We start from the raw sequence: 19,305 nt of genomic DNA on the forward strand, positions 1-19,305 counted from the left end.
TCTTTTGAAGAAATTGAAAGCACTTTTCTGAATCAGGTAAATCGCAGGCATAAATTGCAGGAATTGAAGCGCAGGCGAAGAAATAGGAAGTGTAGGAAGGAGAAGAGGAGGAGGAGGAGTCACCATCATTTAGATGATGATTCTTCTGATGATTCTGCTGATCTGCGGCATAAAAGGAGGAGCAAGAAGGCATATTCACACTCTGATTCCGACGTAAGTGTTTCAGATGATTCGCGAGTGGTAGGGGCAAGAAGCGATTTGAGAAGAAGAGCAGGAAACATCGGTATTTTTATTTCTTTGTCTATGCGTGCTTTTCTATTTTTTGTGTGTGTGTGGTGTGAGAGTGTGTGTGTGTGTGAGTGCGTGTGTGTGCATGGTGTGTGGGGGGGGGAGTGTGTGTGTGTGTGTGAGTGTGTGTGTGTGCGCGTGTGGGGTGTGTGTGTGTGCGTGTGGGGTGTGTGTGTGTGCGTGTAGGGTGTGTGTGTGTGCGTGTAGGGTGTGTGTGTGTGCATGTGGGGTGTGTGTGTGTGTGGTGTGTGGGTGTGTGTGTGTGTGTGTGCGCGTGGGGTGTGTGTGTGTGTGTGTGTGCGTGTGGGGTATGTGTGTGTGTGTGTGTGTGTGTGTCACGGTAGAACATGTTTTACTTGCATTTTGAACATAGAAGAAATGAGATGTTGCTTTTATTTTCTGCGACAATGAATGTCATTTGCGTCTTGCTACATTTGTCATTTTTCTTCAATTTTTAAGTCTTCATTTCTATCTTCACAACCCTTTTTCTCGTGGATGTCACCATAGTTTCGCAAAATTTTATGCTCATTAAGGGTATTGTCTGTCTTTGTGGTATATTTGTCCTTTGTAACATTTTTATGAGCTTGCATAGATGTGTATTCTCTTTTTTTTTACCTGATATAAAAGAGTATTTATTGAAACGAAAAGCAATCACAGGACAGGAGAGAGTGCATTGTCCCTCTTCTTTTTTCATTTCAATATATCTCGTTAGCAAGAGTGGTCTTGGATTGATTTACTTTACTAGATGGGTTATAGTGAGAGAAAATGAGTAGTGGATTGATAAAATCTGATAAATGCCTTGGGTGGTTATGATTTGCTAACCAATTCTTGTATTGGTTGCCAGCGACCACTACAAAATGTTGTAGTTTTGAACCCTGGCTTTGGTGTGTTTAGCCTTTTTGATTTCCTTCCTGCTAATAGTGGTCTCAATAATTTTCACCCTTAAATCAAATGGTAGGTTCTGTAGCATCACCTTGATTTTTGGGTACTCGAATGGAAGAGGGAGAATGGTCCATTTGCTCAGGAATAATTAACCAGTTATATATGTTGTAGCTGATGCTTGACTCATGCTTGTGCTTATATGAGTCTTACTGTTTATCAGGTAAAGAACTAATCATTCACCTAGCCAAGTTTCTGTTATTTTTCTGCCTTCAGGTACTTGTGGACAGTTTCATACATATTTGAGTGGTAACAATTTCCTAGTAATGTGGTTTTGTTATTGCCCAAACCAAGATATTAGGCCTATAAGTTGTTGAATATGTGGTGTTGCTTGATAAATGCCACAACTGTTCCTGTGGGTCTTCTTTAGAAAGGGAATGATTTTATTACTGGAAGGAGACACTAGTTTTAAGTTTTTGGAAGAGAGGTAAGTTTAATGAAGTAAATAAAATCCATTACAAGTTTTTATGCTAACTTTGTTAAAGGTTGAGGCGTTTTGTGTGATTTATGTTTTTGTCGCTTGGGCTTTTGCTGAAATGCCTTAGTAATACAAAGCTAATCCAGTGCTAATTGCTTTCTTTTAACCATCCCATGTATTCAGAGCATTTAGGATTTTGGTTTACTTTCTGATCTCATGTTGCTTTTGAGCAGTATGGGTAGTTGGATTACCTTGAAAATACTATTTCATTTCTTTTTTGTTTTTCTTTTGAAGGAATTGAAATCATTTTTCTGAATTAGGTAAATCGCAGGCATAAATTGCAGGAATTGAAGCGCAGGCGAAGAAATAGGAAGTGTAGGAAGGAGAAGAGGAGGAGGAGGAGTCACCATCATTTAGATGATGATTCTTCTGATGATTCTGCTGATCTGCGGCATAAAAGGAGTGGCAAGAAGGCATATTCACACTCTGATTCCGACGTCAGTGCTTCAGATGATTCACGAGTGGTAGGCGCAAGAAGCGATTTGAGAATAAGAGCAGGAAACATCGGTATTTTTATTTCTTTGTCTATGCGTGCTTTTCTATTTTTTGTGTGTGTGTGGTGTGAGTGTGTGTGTGTGCGTGTGTGTGCATGGTGTGTGGGGGGGAGTGTGTTTGTGTGAGTGTGTGTGCGTGTGGGGTGTGTGTCTGCGCGTGTGGGATGTGTGTGTGTGTGGGTGTGTGTGTGTGGTGTGTGGGTGTGTGTGCGTGTGTGTGTGTGTGTGTGTGCGTGTGGGGTGTGTGTGTGTGTGTGGGTGGGTGTGTGTGTGTGTGCGTGTGGGGTGTGTGTGTGTGTGTGTGTGTGTGTGTGTGCGTGTGGGGTGTGTGTGTGTGTGTGTATGTGTGTGTGTGGGTGGGTGTGTGTGTGTGTGCGTGTGGGGTGTGTGTGTGTGTGTGTGTGTCTGTGTGGGTGGGTGTGTGTGTGTGTGTGTGTGTGTGTGTGCATGTGGGGTGTGTGTGTGTGGTGTGTGGGTGTGTGTGCGTGTGTGTGTGTGTGTGTGTGCGTGTGGGGTGTGTGTGCGTGTGGGGTGTGTGTGTGTGTGTGTGTGTGTGTGTGTGTGTGGGTTGTGTGGGTGTGTGTGTGTGGTGTGAGTGTGTGTGTGTGCGTGGTGTGTGGGGGGGAGTGTGTGTGTGTGAGTGTGTGTGCGTGTGGGGTGTATGTGTGCGCATGTGGGATGTGTGTGTGTGTGTGTGTGTGCGTGTGGGGTGTATGTGTGCGCATGTGGGATGTGTGTGTGTGTGTGTGTGTGTGTGTGTGGGTGTGTTTATGTGGTGTGTGGGTGTGTGTGTGTGCGTGTGGGGTGTGTGTGTGTGGGGGTGTGTGTGTGTGGTGTGTGGGTGTGTGTGTGTGTGTGTGTGTGTGTGCGTGTGGGGTGTGTGTGTGTGTGTATGTGTGTGTGTGTGTGGACTGTGTGTGTGTGTGTGGGCATGTGGGGTGTGTGTGTGTGTGTCACGGTAGAACATGTTTTACTTCCATTTTGAACATAGAAGAAAATGAGGTGTTGCTTTTATCTTCTGCGACAATTAATGTCGTCTGCGTCTTGTTACATTTGTCATTTTTCTTCAATTTTTAAGTCTTCATTTCTATCTTCACAACTCTTTTTCTCATGGATGTTACCATAGTTTCGCAAAATTTTATGCTCATTAAGGGTATTGTCTGTCTTTGTGGTATATTTATGTCCTTTGTAACATTTTTATGAGCTTCCATAGATGTGTATTCTCATTTTTGTTTACCTGATATAAAAGAGTATTTATAGAAACGAAAAGCAATGACAGGACAGGAGAGAGTGCATTGTCCCTTTTCTTTTTTCCTTTCAATATATCTCGTTAGCAAGAGTGGTCTTGGATTGATTTACTTTACTATATGGGTTATAGTGAGAGAAAATGAGTAGAGAATTGATAAAATCTGATAGATGTCTTGGGTGGTTATGATTTGCTAACCAATTCTTGTATTGGTTGCCAGACTACAAAATATTGTAGTTTTGAACCCTGGCTTTGGTGTGTTTAGCCTTTTTTATTTTCTTCCAGCTAATAGCGGTCTCAATAATTTTCACCCTTGAATCACATGGTAGTTTCTGTAGCATCACCTTGATTTTTGGGTACTCGAATGGAAGAGGGAGAATGGTCCATTTGCTCAGGAATAATTAATCAGTTATATATGTTGTAGCTGATGCTTGACTCATGCTTGTGCTTACATGAGGCTTACTGTTTATCAGGTAAAGAACTAATCATTCACCTGGCCAAGTTTCTGTTATTTTTCTGCCTTCAGGTACTTATGGCCAGTTTCATACACATTTGAGTGGTAACAATTTCCTAATAATGTGGTTTTGGTATTGCAAAAACCAAGATATTAGGCCTATAAGTTGTTGAATATGTGGTGTTGCTTGATATATGCCACAGCTGTTCCTGTGGGTCTTCTTTAGAAAGTGAATGATTTTATTACTGGAAGGAGACACTAGATTTATGTTTATGGAAGAGAGGTAAGTTTCATGAAGTAAATAAAATCCATTACAAGTTTTTATGCTAACTTTGTTAAAGGTTGAGGCGTCTTGTGTGATTTATGTTTTTGTCGCTTGGGCGTTTGCTGAAATGCCTTAGTAATACAAAGCTAATCCAGTGCTAATTGCTTTTTTTTAACCATCCCATGTATTCAGAGCATTTAGGATTTTGGTTTAGTTTTTGATCTCATGTTGCTTTTGAGCAGTATGGGTAGTTGGATTACCTTGAAAATACTATTTCATTTCTTTTTTGTTTTTCTTTTGAAAGAATTGAAAGCACTTTTCTGAATCAAGTAAATCGCAGGCATAAATTGCAGGAATTGAAGCGCAGGCGAAGAAATAGAAAGTGTAGGAAGGAGAATAGGAGGAGGAGGAGTCACCATCATTTAGATGATGATTCTTCTGATGATTCTGCTGATCTGTGGCATAAAAGGAGGGGCAAGAAGGCATATTCACACTCTGATTCCGACGTCAGTGCTTCAGATGATTCGCGAGTGGTAGGCGCAAGAAGCGATTTGAGAACAAGAGCAGGAAACATCGGTATTTTTATTTCTTTGTCTGTGCGTGCTTTTTTATTTTGTGTGTGTGTGTGGTGTGAGTGTGTGTGTGTGTGTGCGTGTGTGTGCATGGTGTGTGGGGGGGAGTGTGTGTGTGTGAGTGTGTGTGCGTATGGGGTGTGTGTGTGCGCGTGTGGGGTGTGTGTGTGTGGGTGTGTGTGTGTGTGTGTGCGTGTGGGGTGTGTGTGTGTGTGTGTGTGTGTGTGGTGTGTGGGTGTGTGTGTGTGTGTGCGTGTGGGGTGTGTGTGTGTCTGTGTGTGTGTGTGCGTGTGGGGTGTGTGTGTGTGTGTGTGGGCATGTGTGGTGTGTGTGTGTGTGTGTGTGTGTGTCTCGGTAGAACATATCTTACTTTCATTTTGAACATAGAAGAAATGAGGTGTTGCTTTTAGCTTCTGCGACAATGAATGCTGTCTGCGTCTTGTTACATTTGTCATTGTCCTTCAATTTTTAAGTCTTCATTTCTATGTTCACAACCCTTTTTCTCGTGGATGCCACCATACTTTCACAAAAATTTATGCTCATTATGGGTATTGTCTGTCTTTGTGGTATATTTATGTCCTTTGTAACATTTTTATGAGCTTCCATAGATGTGTATTCTCATTTTTGTTTACCTGATATAAAAGATTATTTATTGAAACGAAAAGCAATCACAGGACATGAGAGAGTGCATTGTCCCTTTTCTTTTTTCCTTTCATTATATCTCGTTAGCAAGAGTGGTGTTAGATTGATTTACTTTACTAGATGGGTTATAGTGAGAGAAAATGAGTAGAGGATTGATAAAATCTGATAAATGCCTTGGGTGGTTATCATTTGCTAACCAATTCTTGTATTGGTTGCCAACGACCACTACAAAATGTTGTAGTTTTGAACCCTGGCTTTGGTGTGTTTAGTCTTTTTGATTTCCTTCCTGCTAATAGCGGTCTCAATAATTTTCACCCTTGAATCACATGGTAGTTTCTGTAGCATCACCTTGATTTTTGGGTACTCGCATGGAAGAGGGAGAATGGTCCATTTGCTCAGCAATAATTAATCAGTTATATATGTTGTAGCTGATGCTTGACTCATGCTTGTGCTTACATGAGGCTTACTGTTTATCAGGTAAAGAACTAATCATTCACCTAGCCAAGTTTCTGTTATTTTTCTGCCTTCAGGTACTTGTGGGCAGTTTCATACATATTTGAGTGGTAACAATTTCCTAGTAATGTGGTTTTGTTATTGCACAAACCAAGATATTAGGCCTATAAGTTGTTGAATATGTGGTGTTGCTTGATAAATGCCACAGCTGTTCCTGTGGGTCTTCTTTAGAAAGTGAATGATTTTATTACTGGAAGGAGACACTAGTTTTAAGTTTTTGGAAGAGAGGTAAGTTTCATGAAGTAAATCAAATCCATTACAAGTTTTTATGCTAAATTTGTTAAAGGTTGAGGCATCTTGTGTGATTTATGTTTTTGTCGCTTGGGCTTTTGCTGAAATGCCTTAGTAATACAAAGCTAATCCAGTGCTAATTGCTTTTCTTTTAACCATCCCATGTATTTAGAGCATTTAGGATTTTGGTTTACTTTCTGATCTCATGTTGCTTTTGAGCAGTATGGGTAGTTGGATTACCTTGAAAATACTATTTCATTTCTTTTTTGTTTTTCTTTTGAAGGAATTGAAAGCATTTTTCTGAATCAGGTAAATCGCAGGCATAAATTGCAGGAATTGAAGCGCATGCGAAGAAATAGGAAGTGTAGGAAGGAGAAGAGGAGGAGGAGGAGTCACCATCATTTAGATGATGATTCTTCTGATGATTCTGCTGATCTGCGGCATAAAAGGAGGAGCAAGAAGGCATATTCACACTCTGATTCCGACGTAAGTGTTTCAGATGATTCGCGAGTGGTAGGGGCAAGAAGCGATTTGAGAAGAAGAGCAGGAAACATCGGTATTTTTATTTCTTTGTCTATGCGTGCTTTTCTATTTTTTGTGTGTGTGTGGTGTGAGAGTGTGTGTGTGCATGGTGTGTGGGGGGGGAGTGTGTGTGTGCGTGTGGGGTGTGTGTGTGTGTGGGTGTGTGTCTGCGTGTGGGGGGTGTGTGTGTGCGTGTGGGGTGTGTGTGTGTGTGCGTGTGGGGTGTGTGTGTGCGTGTGTGGTGTGTGTGTGTGGGTGGGTGTGTGTGTGTGCGCGCGTGTAGTGTGTGTGTGTGTGTGTGTGTGTGTGTGTGTGTGCGTGTGGGGTGTGTGTGTGGGCATGTGGGGTGTGTGTGTGTGTGTGTGTGCGTGTGGGGTGTGTGTTTGGGGTGTGTGTGTGTGTGGGGGGGGGCATGTGGGGTGTGTGTATATGTGTGTCACGGTAGAACATGTTTTACTTGCATTTTGAACATAGAAGAAATTAGGTGTTGCTTTTATCTTCTGCGACAATGAATGTCGTTTGCGTCTTGTTACATTTGTCGTTTTTCTTCAATTTTTAAGTCTTCATTTCTATCTTCACAACCCTTTTTCTCGTGGATGTCACCATAGTTTCGCAAAATTTTATGCTCATTAAGGGTATTGTCTGTCTTTGTGGTATATTTATGTCCTTTGTAACATTTTTATGAGCTTGCATAGATGTGTATTCTCTTTTTTTTTACCTGATATAAAAGAGTATTTATTGAAACGAAAAGCAATCACAGGACAGGAGAGAGTGCATTGCCACTCTATGTGCAGTTTTATACATATTTGAGTGGTAACAGTTTCCTAGTAACGTGGTTTTGGTATTGCAGAAACTAGGATATTAGGCCTATAAGTTGTTGAATATGTGGTGTTGCTTGATAAATGGCACAGCTGTTCCTGTGGCTCTTCTTTAGAAAGAGAATGATTCATTTACTGGAAGGAGACACTACCTTTAACTTTTTGGAAGAGAGGTAAGTTTCATGAAGTAAATCAAAATTCGTTACAAGTTTTTATACTAACTTTGTTAAAGGTTGAGGCGTCTTGTGTGATTTATGTTTCTTGTCGCTTGGCCTTTTGCTGAAATGCCTTAGTAAATACAAAGCTAACCTAGTGCTAATTGCTTTTTGTTAACCATCCCATTTATTTATAGCATTTTGGATTTTGGTTTACTTTCTGATCTCATGTTGCTTTTGAGCAGTATGGGTAGTTGGATTACTTTGAATATACTTTTCTATTTCTTTATTGTTTTTCTTTTTAAGGAATTGAAGACACTTTTGTGAATCAGGTAAATTGCAGGAATTGAAGTGTAGGCGAAGAAAGAGGAAAATAAAATTTCTTTAATATTTTTTATTTGTTGAAAAAATTATTTTTCATTGTTTGTGGTTAAAATTTATTAAAATATTTTCAGAATAAATAATAATTAAATTTAGAAAATAATAAAATATTGCTATAATTTATCTCAAATACAAATAATTATAAATTACAAACTATTTTATTTTTTATATTAAATTATAATTTAAAATTTAAATTTTTATTGTATAAAAACAAAATTTAAAATAGTTTTAGTTATTCATCATAAAAATGACGCATTTCATTTTTGGGGAAAAAAAAAGAAATAAATGATAGAAGTCTTATTCTTATCCTTGCCTTCACAACATTTCATTTATTAATCTTCTTGTGAGGGGTAGGAAGTGAGGAAGAGATCAGGCGACATGGCTTACAACCTTGAATCCCTTGTCCAAATCCTAGAGCAGTTCCTCCACCCTGAACATCACCAGCCTCTTTGGGTTCTTGACTCTGACAAGAAACCACAAATGAAAACCCTCTTACAAAAGGTCTATTTCTTTAAAGATCTTTTCGAAAATTCTTCTTCAGCAGTAAGTGGTTATAGAAGACGAGGTTTGGAGAGTCGAATCAGGGATATAGCATATAAGGCAGAAGATGTTCTTGAATCTCACCTTGTGGATCAACTTCTTTCATGTGGGGAAGGTGAGAGCTTCATTTTCTCACCTCCAGATCTTGAGAAACTAATTGAGGACTTTGACTCTGCAAACAAAGATATGATGTCGAGCTTGGAAGAAAGTGAGATGCAGCTCAAGTATCGACTCACGGGGGGAGGATCTAAACTTGAGGTCATTCCAATTGTGGGCATGGGAGGTATTGGTAAGACTACTTTGGCCCGAAATCTTTATAAAGATCGACTTGTTAGTGTGCACTTTGATGTTCGAGCATGGGCTACAATATCACAAGACTATGATGTGGGAAAGATTCTACTAGGCCTCCTTCGCCTTGTTATTAGACGACCCACATATGAAATGCTTCAAATGGGAAATGAGGAATTAGGTGAACATCTGCGTACAACTTTGATGGGTCGGAGGTATCTGATTATTTTAGATGATATTTGGAATACCCATTCTTGGAATGATATAACAAAGTTCTTTCCGGATAATAACAATGGAAGTCGGATCATTATCACCACCAGGAATTCGAGCTTGGCTAATTTCATTGCCTTCCGGAGTCCACATCACAACATGTATCTTCTAAAAGATGATGAAAGCTGGAATCTTATTCATCAAAAGGTATTTGCACCTGGAGAGATTTGCTCTCCTGGATTGGAGTCAATCGGGAGAAAAATTGCACACAACTGTAGAGGCCTTCCTCTTGCAATTTCTTTGATTGGTGGACTTCTATCTCATGCAAAGAGAAGGCAAGTTTTCTGGGAGCAAGTTGCAGAGGATTTAAGTTCGATAGGAGCTGATGTGGGCGAAGAAATCCTCGATATATTATCTTTGAGTTACAATTATTTACCTTATCATCTTAAACCATGTCTCCTTTATATGGGTGCTTTCCCAGAAGATTCTGAGATCCATGCCTCTAGACTCATCAAATTGTGGGTGGCAGAGGGATTTTTGAAACCAATTTCAGGGAGAAGATTGGAGGAGGCTGCCGAGATTTACCTAAAGGCTCTCATTGACAGAAATCTTATTTTTGTCCGACAACAAAGTCCTCAAGGGAATGTCAAGAGCTGCGGCATACATGATCTCTTGAGGGACATGTGTGTGAAGATAGCTTATAAAGAGAACTTTCTATCCATGAAGCAATGGAATATCCTAGGAGCCGTAAGCTGGCGTCGTGTGTGTTTTCACAGCATCCAAGATTTTGATAAAACGTTGAATCAAATGCCGCTTGCACGTTCTTTTCTGTTCACCAGTGCTGGAAGGCGGGAGATATCATCTCCTAGGATTTCTGCAACCGAAGTGCTGAGGGTATTGAGAATAAAGCTCCTTGGGTTCCCGCGATTGCTGAGGGTATTGGACATATTGGAAGTAAAGTTCCGTCGGTTCCCAAAGGAAATACTACGACTGATCAACTTAAGATACCTTGCTCTATCCACTTCTAAACTGCCTTCTTCAATATCTCGACTCTGGAATTTGCAAATCTTAATTGTTGAAGTAATCGCATCATCATGTGTGCGACTTGAAGTGACGCCTGAAACATTAGGCATGGCACAATTAAGACACATCAAGTTGAAGGGATTTTATGTCTGGTATGATGATAAGTACAGGGAAGATTTTGTTGTCCAAGATCAGCTTCAAAGTCTGTCTACCATAGCAATCTCTCAACTTACTGATAGGATCCTTCGGACAATCCCAAACCTGGAGAAATTAGGAATCTTTTGTGATGAAAAAGTTGATCATGTGAGAGATCTGTCCCGTCTTCATAAACTCCACTCACTCAAATGTACATCCGTTTATGACGGTCGCACTCACTTTTCTAATCTCATTTTCCCGGATTCCCTCAAAAAATTGACTCTGCGTGATTGTGGAATTCGGGATCCGGACATGAATAGAATTGGTAAACTGCCCAATCTTGAAATTCTCAAACTACAAGGATGTCAATTCGTAAGCCGAAAGTGGGAGCCAGATGAAGGGGAGTTCCACCGACTACGGTTTTTGCTAATGGAAAACTTGAATCTGGTGAACTGGGTAGCCGATGAGTCCCATTTCCGAAGACTTCAGCACCTGTTTATTCAACATTGCTCAGATCTCGAGGCAATCCCTCTTGTCATCCGAGACATTCCAACTCTCCAAGTAATCGAGGTGCACAACTGCAGGCCCTCTGTAATGAATTCAGCAAGAATGATACAGGAAGAACAGCTTGAGAATGATGGCCTTTAGTTCATTTCCGCACCACTTGGTTACAGAAATATTAATCATGCATGTGATTGAAATATACCCGTTTATTATTGGATTTGTTTTTAGAGGTAATTTAAAATATTTTAGGTGTAAATTTAATATTGGGATTCAAAAAATCAAAATCACTTTTTATTGTCAAATCGCATCAATTTTATACATATTTTGAATGGACTCATTCGGTTCAATAAGTGGAGGGTAAATACAATTTTTTATCTAATAGGGACGTATTTGTAACTATGTCAAATTTGAGGGGTGTTGATGTAGTTTACCCTAATATAAATACAGTGATGATTACAATACATTTAATTAATTTGATACCTTATAATTATAGATATACATAGATGTGTCAATTAATAATTTAAAGTGTTATTTCAATAAAAGAATAGACAAATTGATTGTTCTTTAATGTGAACATGACCTAAATTAGGGTTTAAATTGGATGGATCAACTACTGATTATTAATCCACCTCTATAGTTTTGAATGGACCCATTCAGATCCAAAAAAATAGACTTATATCATACATATTATGTAAAGACTTTAAAGTCAATGATAATATATGCAAAATGCCAAAACTTGATTGGGTAGGTTGAGATTTGTACGATATGTGTTATTTAAAGACTTTTAAGTCAATCATAAAATAAACTAAAATAATATATATATGAACCTATGGATGTTACATTCCGTGATTTACCTCAAATTATAACAAAAAAACAATTACTTTTAATAAAAATATAAGATAATTTTGTTTTTATATAACTAACGAAACAACTTAAATATTAATTATTTATATTTGAGATAAATTCTAAAATCTTTTTATTAGTTTTTTAAATTAAATTATTATTTGGTCTAATAATGGTCTAATAAACTTTGGCTGCAAACTATAAGAAATCAAATTTATTTTTTTTAATGTATATTAGAGAAATTTTATTTTAGTATATAATAACATAACTTTAAAATTATTATTATTATTATTTTAGATATTTCTAGAATCTTTGTATTATTTTTTGAAATTGAATTGTTATTTGATCTAAAAATATTTAAATATTTTAGTATTGTAAAAAACAATAAAAATAAAGTTTTCTTTTCAAAAGAAAAGTATTAGATAAATATTATTTTTATATAAATTATAAGATAAATATTAAATTATAGTTATTTATTTTTTGAGATAAGTTCTAGCATCTTTTTATTATTTTTTAAAAAATTATTTTACTTTATATTAAAATAAAATTTCTTTAATATTTTTTATTTGTCAAAAAAATTATTTTTCATTGTTTGTGGTTAAAATTTATTAAAATATTTTCAGATAAAAAATATTTTAATTTATAAAATAATAAAATATTGCTATAATTTATCTCAAATACAAATAATTATAAATTACAAACTATTTTATTATTTATATTAAATTAAATTTAGGTAAAAATTGATTAAAATATTTTCAGATTATAATTTAAAATTTAAATTATTATTATATAAAAATAAAATTTAAAATAGTTTTTAGTTATTCATCATAAAAATGATGTATTTCATTTTTGGGAAAAAAAATAAATAAATAAATGATAGAAGTCTTTATATTTATCCTTGCCTTCACAACAGTTGATATATTAATCTTCTTGTGAGGAGTAGGAAGTGAGGAAGAGAAATCAGGCGACATGGCTTACAACCTTGAATCCCTTGTCCAAATCTTAGAGCAGTTCCTGCCCCCTGATCATCACCAGCCTCTTTGGGTTCTTGACTCTGACAAGAAACCACAAATGAAAACCCTCTTACAAAAGGTCTATTTCTTTAAAGATCTTTTCGAAAATTCTTCTTCAGCAGTAAGTGGTTATAGAAGAGGAGGTTTGGAGAGTCGAATCAGGGATATAGCATATAAGGCAGAAGATGTTGTTGAATCTCACCTCGTGGATCAACTTCTTTCATGTGGGGAAGGTGAGAGCTTCATTTTCTCACCTCCAGATCTTGAGAAACTAATTGAGGACTTTGACTCTGCAAACAAAGATATGATGTCGAGCTTGGAAGAAAGTGAGATGCAGCTCAAGTATCGACTCACGGGGGGGGAATCTAAACTTGAGGTCATTCCAATTGTGGGCATGGGAGGTATTGGTAAGACTACTTTGGCCCGAAATCTTTATAAAGATCGACTTGTTAGTGTGCACTTTGATGTTCGTGCATGGGCTACAATATCACAAGACTATGATGTGGGAAAGATTCTACAAGGCCTCCTTCGCCTTGCTAGTAGACGACCCACATATGGAATGCTTCAAATGGGAAATGAGGAATTAGGTGAAGATCTGTTTACATCTTTGTTTGGTCGGAGATATCTGATTATTTTAGATGATATTTGGAATACCCATTCTTGGGATGATATAAAAATGTTCTTTCCGGATAATAACAATGGAAGTCGGATCATTGTCACCACCAGGAATTCGAGCTTGGCTAAGTTCATTGCCTTCCGGAGTCCACATCACAACATGCATCTTCTAAAAGATGATGAAAGCTGGAATCTTATGCATCAAAAGGTATTTGCACCTGGAGAGATTTGCTCTCCTGAATTGGAGTCAATCGGGAGAAAAATTGCACACAACTGTAGAGGCCTTCCTCTTGCAATTTCTTTGATTGGTGGACTTCTATTTCATGCAAAAAGAACGCAAGATTTCTGGGAGCAAGTTGCAGAGGATTTAAGTTCAATAGGAGCTGATGTGGGTGAAGAAATCCTCGGTATATTATCTTTGATTTACAATTATTTACCTTATCATCTTAAACCATGTCTCCTTTATATGGGTGCTTTCCCTGAAGATTCGGAGATCCATGCCTCTAGATTGATCAAATTGTGGGTGGCAGCGGGATTTTTGAAACCAATTTCAGGGAAAAGATTGGAGGAGGCTGCCGAGATGTACCTAAAGGCTCTCGTTGACAGAAATCTTATTTTTATCCGACAAAAAAGTCCTCAAGGGAATGTCAAGAGCTGCGGCATACATGATCTCTTGAGGGACCTGTGTTTTAGGAAAGCTTATGAAGAGAACTTTCTATTCCTCAAGAAACGGTATATCTCAGGAGCCGTACGTTGGCGTCGTGTCTCTGCTCATAGCATTCAAGATATTGATCGACCCTTGGATCAAATGCAGCTAACCCGTTCTTTTCTATCCGTCGGTAATGAAAGTTGGGAGATATTATCCCCTTTGATTTCTGCATTTAGATTGTTGAGGGTACTGGATATATTGAGCATAAAACTTGATCAGTTTCCAAGGAAAATACTACAACTGGTCAACTTAAGGTACCTTGCTCTATCCACTTCTAAATTACCTTCCTCAATATCTAGACTGTGTAATTTGCAATTCTTAATTTTTCAAGCAATCTGGTTCTCGTCTAACCCGCATGTAGTGACGCCTGAAATATTAGACATGCCACAACTAAGACACATCAAGTTCAAGGGAATTTATGTCTGGTATGATGATAAGTATAGGGAACATTTTGTTGTCCAAGATCAGCTTCAAAGTCTATCTACCATACTAGCCTCTGGACTTAATGATAGGGTGCTTCAAACAATTCCAAACTTGGGGAAATTAGGAATCTTTTGCGATGAAGAACTTGATCGTGTAATAGATCTATCCCTTCTTCATAATCTCCACACACTCAATTGTACATCCTCCAAGTATCTCACAGACAACCTCTTGTCCAATCTCATTTTTCCGTATTCCCTTAAAGAGTTGACTCTGGATGGTTGTGGAATTTGTTTTGGGGATAGGACTAGAATCGGTTACCTGCCCAATCTTCAAATTCTCAAATTAAGAGATTGTAAATTCGAACTGGAATTGTGGGTGGTAAGTGAAGCGGAGTTCTGCCAACTAAAGTGTTTGATAATGGAAAAGTTGAATCTGGAATACTGGGCAGCCAATAATATCTGTTTCCCAAGACTTGAACACCTGGTTATTCGACATTGCTCGCACCTCGATCGAATCCCTCATGGCATCGGAGGCATTCCAACACTCAAACTAATTGAGGTGTATGAATGCAATCCTTCTCTGGTGGATTCAGCAAGAATGATACAGAAAGAACAGGAGAGCTATGGCAATGATGGCCTTGAAGTTCGTTTCCGCACCACTCGGTTACAGTAATATTAATCATGCATATGTTCCTCTCCATCTCTTCATTTTTTTTTTTTTGTGTTTTGTTTTGTGTTTTATAGAAGATAGAGAAAAATAAAGATTAATAAATATGTGTTATAGATTTAAAATATTTGAATTTATTTTTAGAAATAATTTAAAATATTTTAAAATAAGTAGTGTAGATTTGAAATTGGAATTATAAATCACTGTTTATTGTCAAATTATGTCTTTTATATATATATTTTGATTGGACCCATTTTTTTGAGGGTAAATGCAATTTAAAATCTAATAGGGATGTATTTATAATTATATCAAATTTTATGGGGTATTGATGTAATTTACCCTAATATAAATACAGTGATAATTACAATACATTTAATTAATTTGATATCTTATAATTGTAGATATACATAGATGTGTCGATTAATAATTTAAACTATAATTTCAATAAAAGAATAGACAAATTGAACTTCTTGATTATTCTATTTAATGTGAACGTGACCTAAATTAGGGTTTAAATTGGATATGTTGGATCGATCAACTAGTGATTTACTAATCCACCTCTATAGTTTAGAATGGATCCACTCAATTCCAAAAAAACAGACTTATATCATACATATTATTTAAAGACTTTTAAGTCAATGATAGTATATGCAAAATGCCAAAACTTGGGTAGGTTGAGACATGTATCATATGTATTATTTAAAGAATTTTAAGTCAATGATAAAATTAATTAAAATGATAATGTATATATAATAGATGTCGATTCATCAAAAATATTTTCCTACTATAAATTTGTGAAAGCAATGAGTAGGGTCGAATCCCCAAAAATTGGGTTCAAATAATTTCTTTTAAAAAGTAGAAGTGGAAAGAGGATTGATTAAAATTCTAGATCTAAAATTAAAGAGACAAAAATAATTTTTCAAAGAGGAGTAAATATGAGAGAAATATTCCAGTTAAAGACATGATCATGCTTAATTACACGGCCGATCATAGATGCAAGGATGACAATCATTCATGATAGATAAGTTGGTTATGATTATTGGTATGACCTAACAACCTTACATTTCCTTACCTTATCGATAGTCAAAGAACATCCTTTGACTAAATTCCTAATCAACAAACAAATTTGGGAACATTCTCAAAATAATTTTGAAACTATTTTTTATTTTAATTTTTTAATATTCAAATTTAAAAGAAGAAAGAAGGGTAAGAAAGGTGTATTGTTTTATAATATTCAAATTTAAAAATTAATTTTGTCATCATATATAGTTATTATTATTTGCAAGTGGTGTGTAATGATTGACAGGCTGTTGACCAAGTAAATATTGAGCTACATATTAATGTGTGTGGGTTTATATATATATATATATATATATAGTTCTTGAGCATACAAATTCTGACTGTTGCACACTAATTTTCTTCTTGTGAGGAGAGAAATCAGACTACATGGCTTACAACCTTGAATCCCTCGTGAAAATCCTAGAGCAGATCCTGCACCATGATCATTCCCAAAGTTGGATTCTTGATCCTAACAAGAGACCACAAATCGCATCCCTCTTACAAAAGGTCTGTTTCTTGAAAGACTTGGTCGAGAATTCTTCTTCAGCAGTCACTAGTTGTCGGAAACAAAGATTAGAGAGTCGAATTAGAGATGCTGCACAGGGTGCAGAAGATATTCTTGAATCCAAGCTCACGGAGCTATTTCTTTCAATTCGGGAAGGTGAGAGCTTCATTTTCTCGCCTCCGGATTTGGAGAAAGTAATTGAAGAAGTTGATACTATAAAGAAAGAGATGATGACAATGATGGACGGCAATCACAAGGCAGATACTTCATCAGCAGCTCTCTCATCATCAAGGCAGGATCCAAATCCAAACAACATCATTGTGGGAGTTGCTCAAGACTTGATTCAATTGAAGGATCGGCTCTTTGGGCAACCATCCAAAGCTCTCCAGGTCATCGCCATTGTTGGCATGGGAGGCATTGGTAAGACTGCTTTGGCGCGGAATCTTTATGATGATCCATCTGTTATTTCCCACTTTGATGCTTGTGCATGGGCTACAATTTCACAAGACTATAGCATGGAAAAACTACAAGAAATTCTTCTAGGCCTCCTCGATTGTTTGATTGGAAAACCAGAAGATGAAATGCTTGAAGAGACAAATGATGAATTAGCTTTGCGTTTGCATCAAGCATTGATAGGTCGAAGATATCTTATCATTTTAGATGATATGTGGGACGTTAAGCTGTGGGATGATATAAGAAGGTTCTTTCCGGATCAAAGCAATGGAAGCCGGATCATTGTCACCACTAGGGAATTGGGTGTGGCTGATTACACCGGCACAGAGAGCTTGCATCACCAAATGAATCTTCTTAAAGATGATGAAAGCTGGAATCTCCTTCGTCAAAAGGTGTTTGCATCAGAAGAAACTTGTCCCCCTGAATTGGAAAAGGTTGGGAAAAAAATTGCAAAAGACTGCAGAGGACTTCCTCTGGCAATCCATGTGATTGGTGGAATTCTATCTCAGGCAAAGACAAGCCAAGATTTCTGGGATCAAGTTTCAGATAATGTAAGCTCAACTGTAGCTGACAAGGGTGAACAATTCTCCAATATATTATCTTTGAGTTACAATTATTTGCCAGACCATCTTAGGCCATGTTTTCTCTACATGGGCGCTTTTCCAGAAGATTATGAGATTCGTACCTCCAGACTCATCAAATTATGGGCGGCAGAGGGATTTGTGAGACCAATTCCAAATAAAAGCTTGGAAGAGGCTGCGAAGATGCACCTAAAGGCTCTCGTTGACAGAAATCTTCTTTTTGTCCGCCGGCAAGAGACTAAAGAGAATGTGAAAAGCTACAGCATACATGATCTCTTGAGGGATCTATGTGTGAGGAAAGCTCATCAAGAGAAGTTTCTTGTCGTTCATGGATGGACACCTGGTAATCTCCCAATAAACACATCATATTTGTGTCGTGTGTGCACTCATGGGCCTTTTAGCAGTGACGATGCTTATATATCAACGGAACAAATTAGGCTTGCCCGTTCATGGCTCGATTTTGGTCCTGTAAATTGGAAGATACTGTCTGAATCGAGATTGCTGCGGGTATTGGATATATTATGGATAAGCCTCCTTGAATTCCCCGAAGAAATACTACAACTAATCAACTTAAGGTACCTTGCTTTTTCCTCTGCCAAAGGCTTACCTTCTTCAATATCCAGACTGTTGAATCTACAAACCTTAATTGCTCAAAGAAGTACAAACTCGCGTTGGCCACGTGATATCGCGCCTGGAATATTATACATGACACAACTAAGACACATCAAGTTCAAGCGAACTCATGTCCGGTTCTTAGACAAAGATAACTTGGCCAGCTTTGTTCTCCAAGACAAACTCCAAACGCTGTCTACCATAGCACTCTCTGAAATCAATCATTGGTTCCTTGACAAGATCCCAAACTTACAGAAACTGGGAGTTATTTGTGACGAAATACAAGATACTGAAAAAGATCTATCCCGTCTTCATAAACTCCACACACTCAAACTTAGCAGCACCAGATTTCAGTTCACCTTCAATGTAATTTTTCCGCCTTACCTCAAAAAGTTGACTCTGAAACGTTGTACAGTTCTGGATCATCATTTGAATGCAATTGGGAAGTTGCTCAATCTCGAAATTCTTAAACTACAAGAATGTAAGTTCAAAAGCTTAAGGTGGGAGCCAAATGAAGGGGAGTTTTGCCAGCTACAATTTTTGCGTATGGACCTTGTGGATCTGGTAAACTGGGTAGTCGATGACACCAATTTCCCAAGACTTGATCACCTGGTTATCCGAGGATGCCGTCATCTTGAGGAAATCCCTCTTGCTATAGGAGATATTCCAACACTCAAAGTAATCGAGGTGGACAATTCCAGCCCTTCTGTACTGGCTTCTGCAAGAGAAATACAGCAGGCACAACTCGACAGTGGCAATGATCTTGAAGTTCGTTTAGGCACTTCCATGGAGATATAATCATGTGTTCCATCTTGTGGTTTTCTTTTTTTAATTTCTAGAATAAAAATTATATTGAATTTAAGAAAAAAAAAAACCAAATCAAATTTGGTTAAATTAAATCAATTACAGAATATATATACCTTTTATGTGTTTTGGTTGATATGCCTTTTAATTGTTGTGCAAGCTACAGCATATGTACAAAGTTGCTTCTTGTGAGAGAGATAGCTGGTGAGGAAGAGAAATCAGGCCATATGGCTTACAACTTTGAATCCCTTGTCCAAATCCTAGAGCACATTATAAACCCTGATCATGACCAACCCCTCTGGGTTCTTGATCCTACAAGAAACC

General features: G+C 37.5%; 2 protein-coding genes across 2 annotated transcripts; both read left to right on the top strand.

Annotated features, from left to right (window-relative positions):
- Positions 1 to 8,310: 8,310 nt before the first annotated feature.
- Positions 8,311 to 11,000, top strand: LOC105168856 (putative late blight resistance protein homolog R1B-16). Its single transcript, XM_011089032.3, has one exon. It carries the CDS (start codon positions 8,377 to 8,379, stop codon positions 10,840 to 10,842), a length of 2,466 nt encoding a protein of 821 aa, XP_011087334.1. The 5' UTR covers positions 8,311 to 8,376; the 3' UTR covers positions 10,843 to 11,000.
- Positions 11,001 to 12,445: 1,445 nt separating this feature from the next.
- LOC105169391 (uncharacterized) lies at positions 12,446 to 19,117 on the top strand. The gene is made up of 3 exons (XM_088883573.1): positions 12,446 to 14,969; positions 16,163 to 16,173; positions 16,397 to 19,117. The coding sequence occupies exons 1-3, from the start codon at positions 12,511 to 12,513 to the stop codon at positions 18,973 to 18,975; spliced, it is 5,049 nt and encodes a 1,682-aa protein (XP_088739699.1). The 5' UTR covers positions 12,446 to 12,510; the 3' UTR covers positions 18,976 to 19,117.
- The last annotated feature ends 188 nt before the right edge of the window (positions 19,118 to 19,305 follow it).

Source organism: Sesamum indicum, linkage group LG8 (assembly GCF_026168435.1).
Source record: "Sesamum indicum cultivar Baizhima isolate 11 linkage group LG8, ASM2616843v1, whole genome shotgun sequence".
Taxonomy (NCBI): Eukaryota; Viridiplantae; Streptophyta; class Magnoliopsida; order Lamiales; family Pedaliaceae; genus Sesamum; species Sesamum indicum.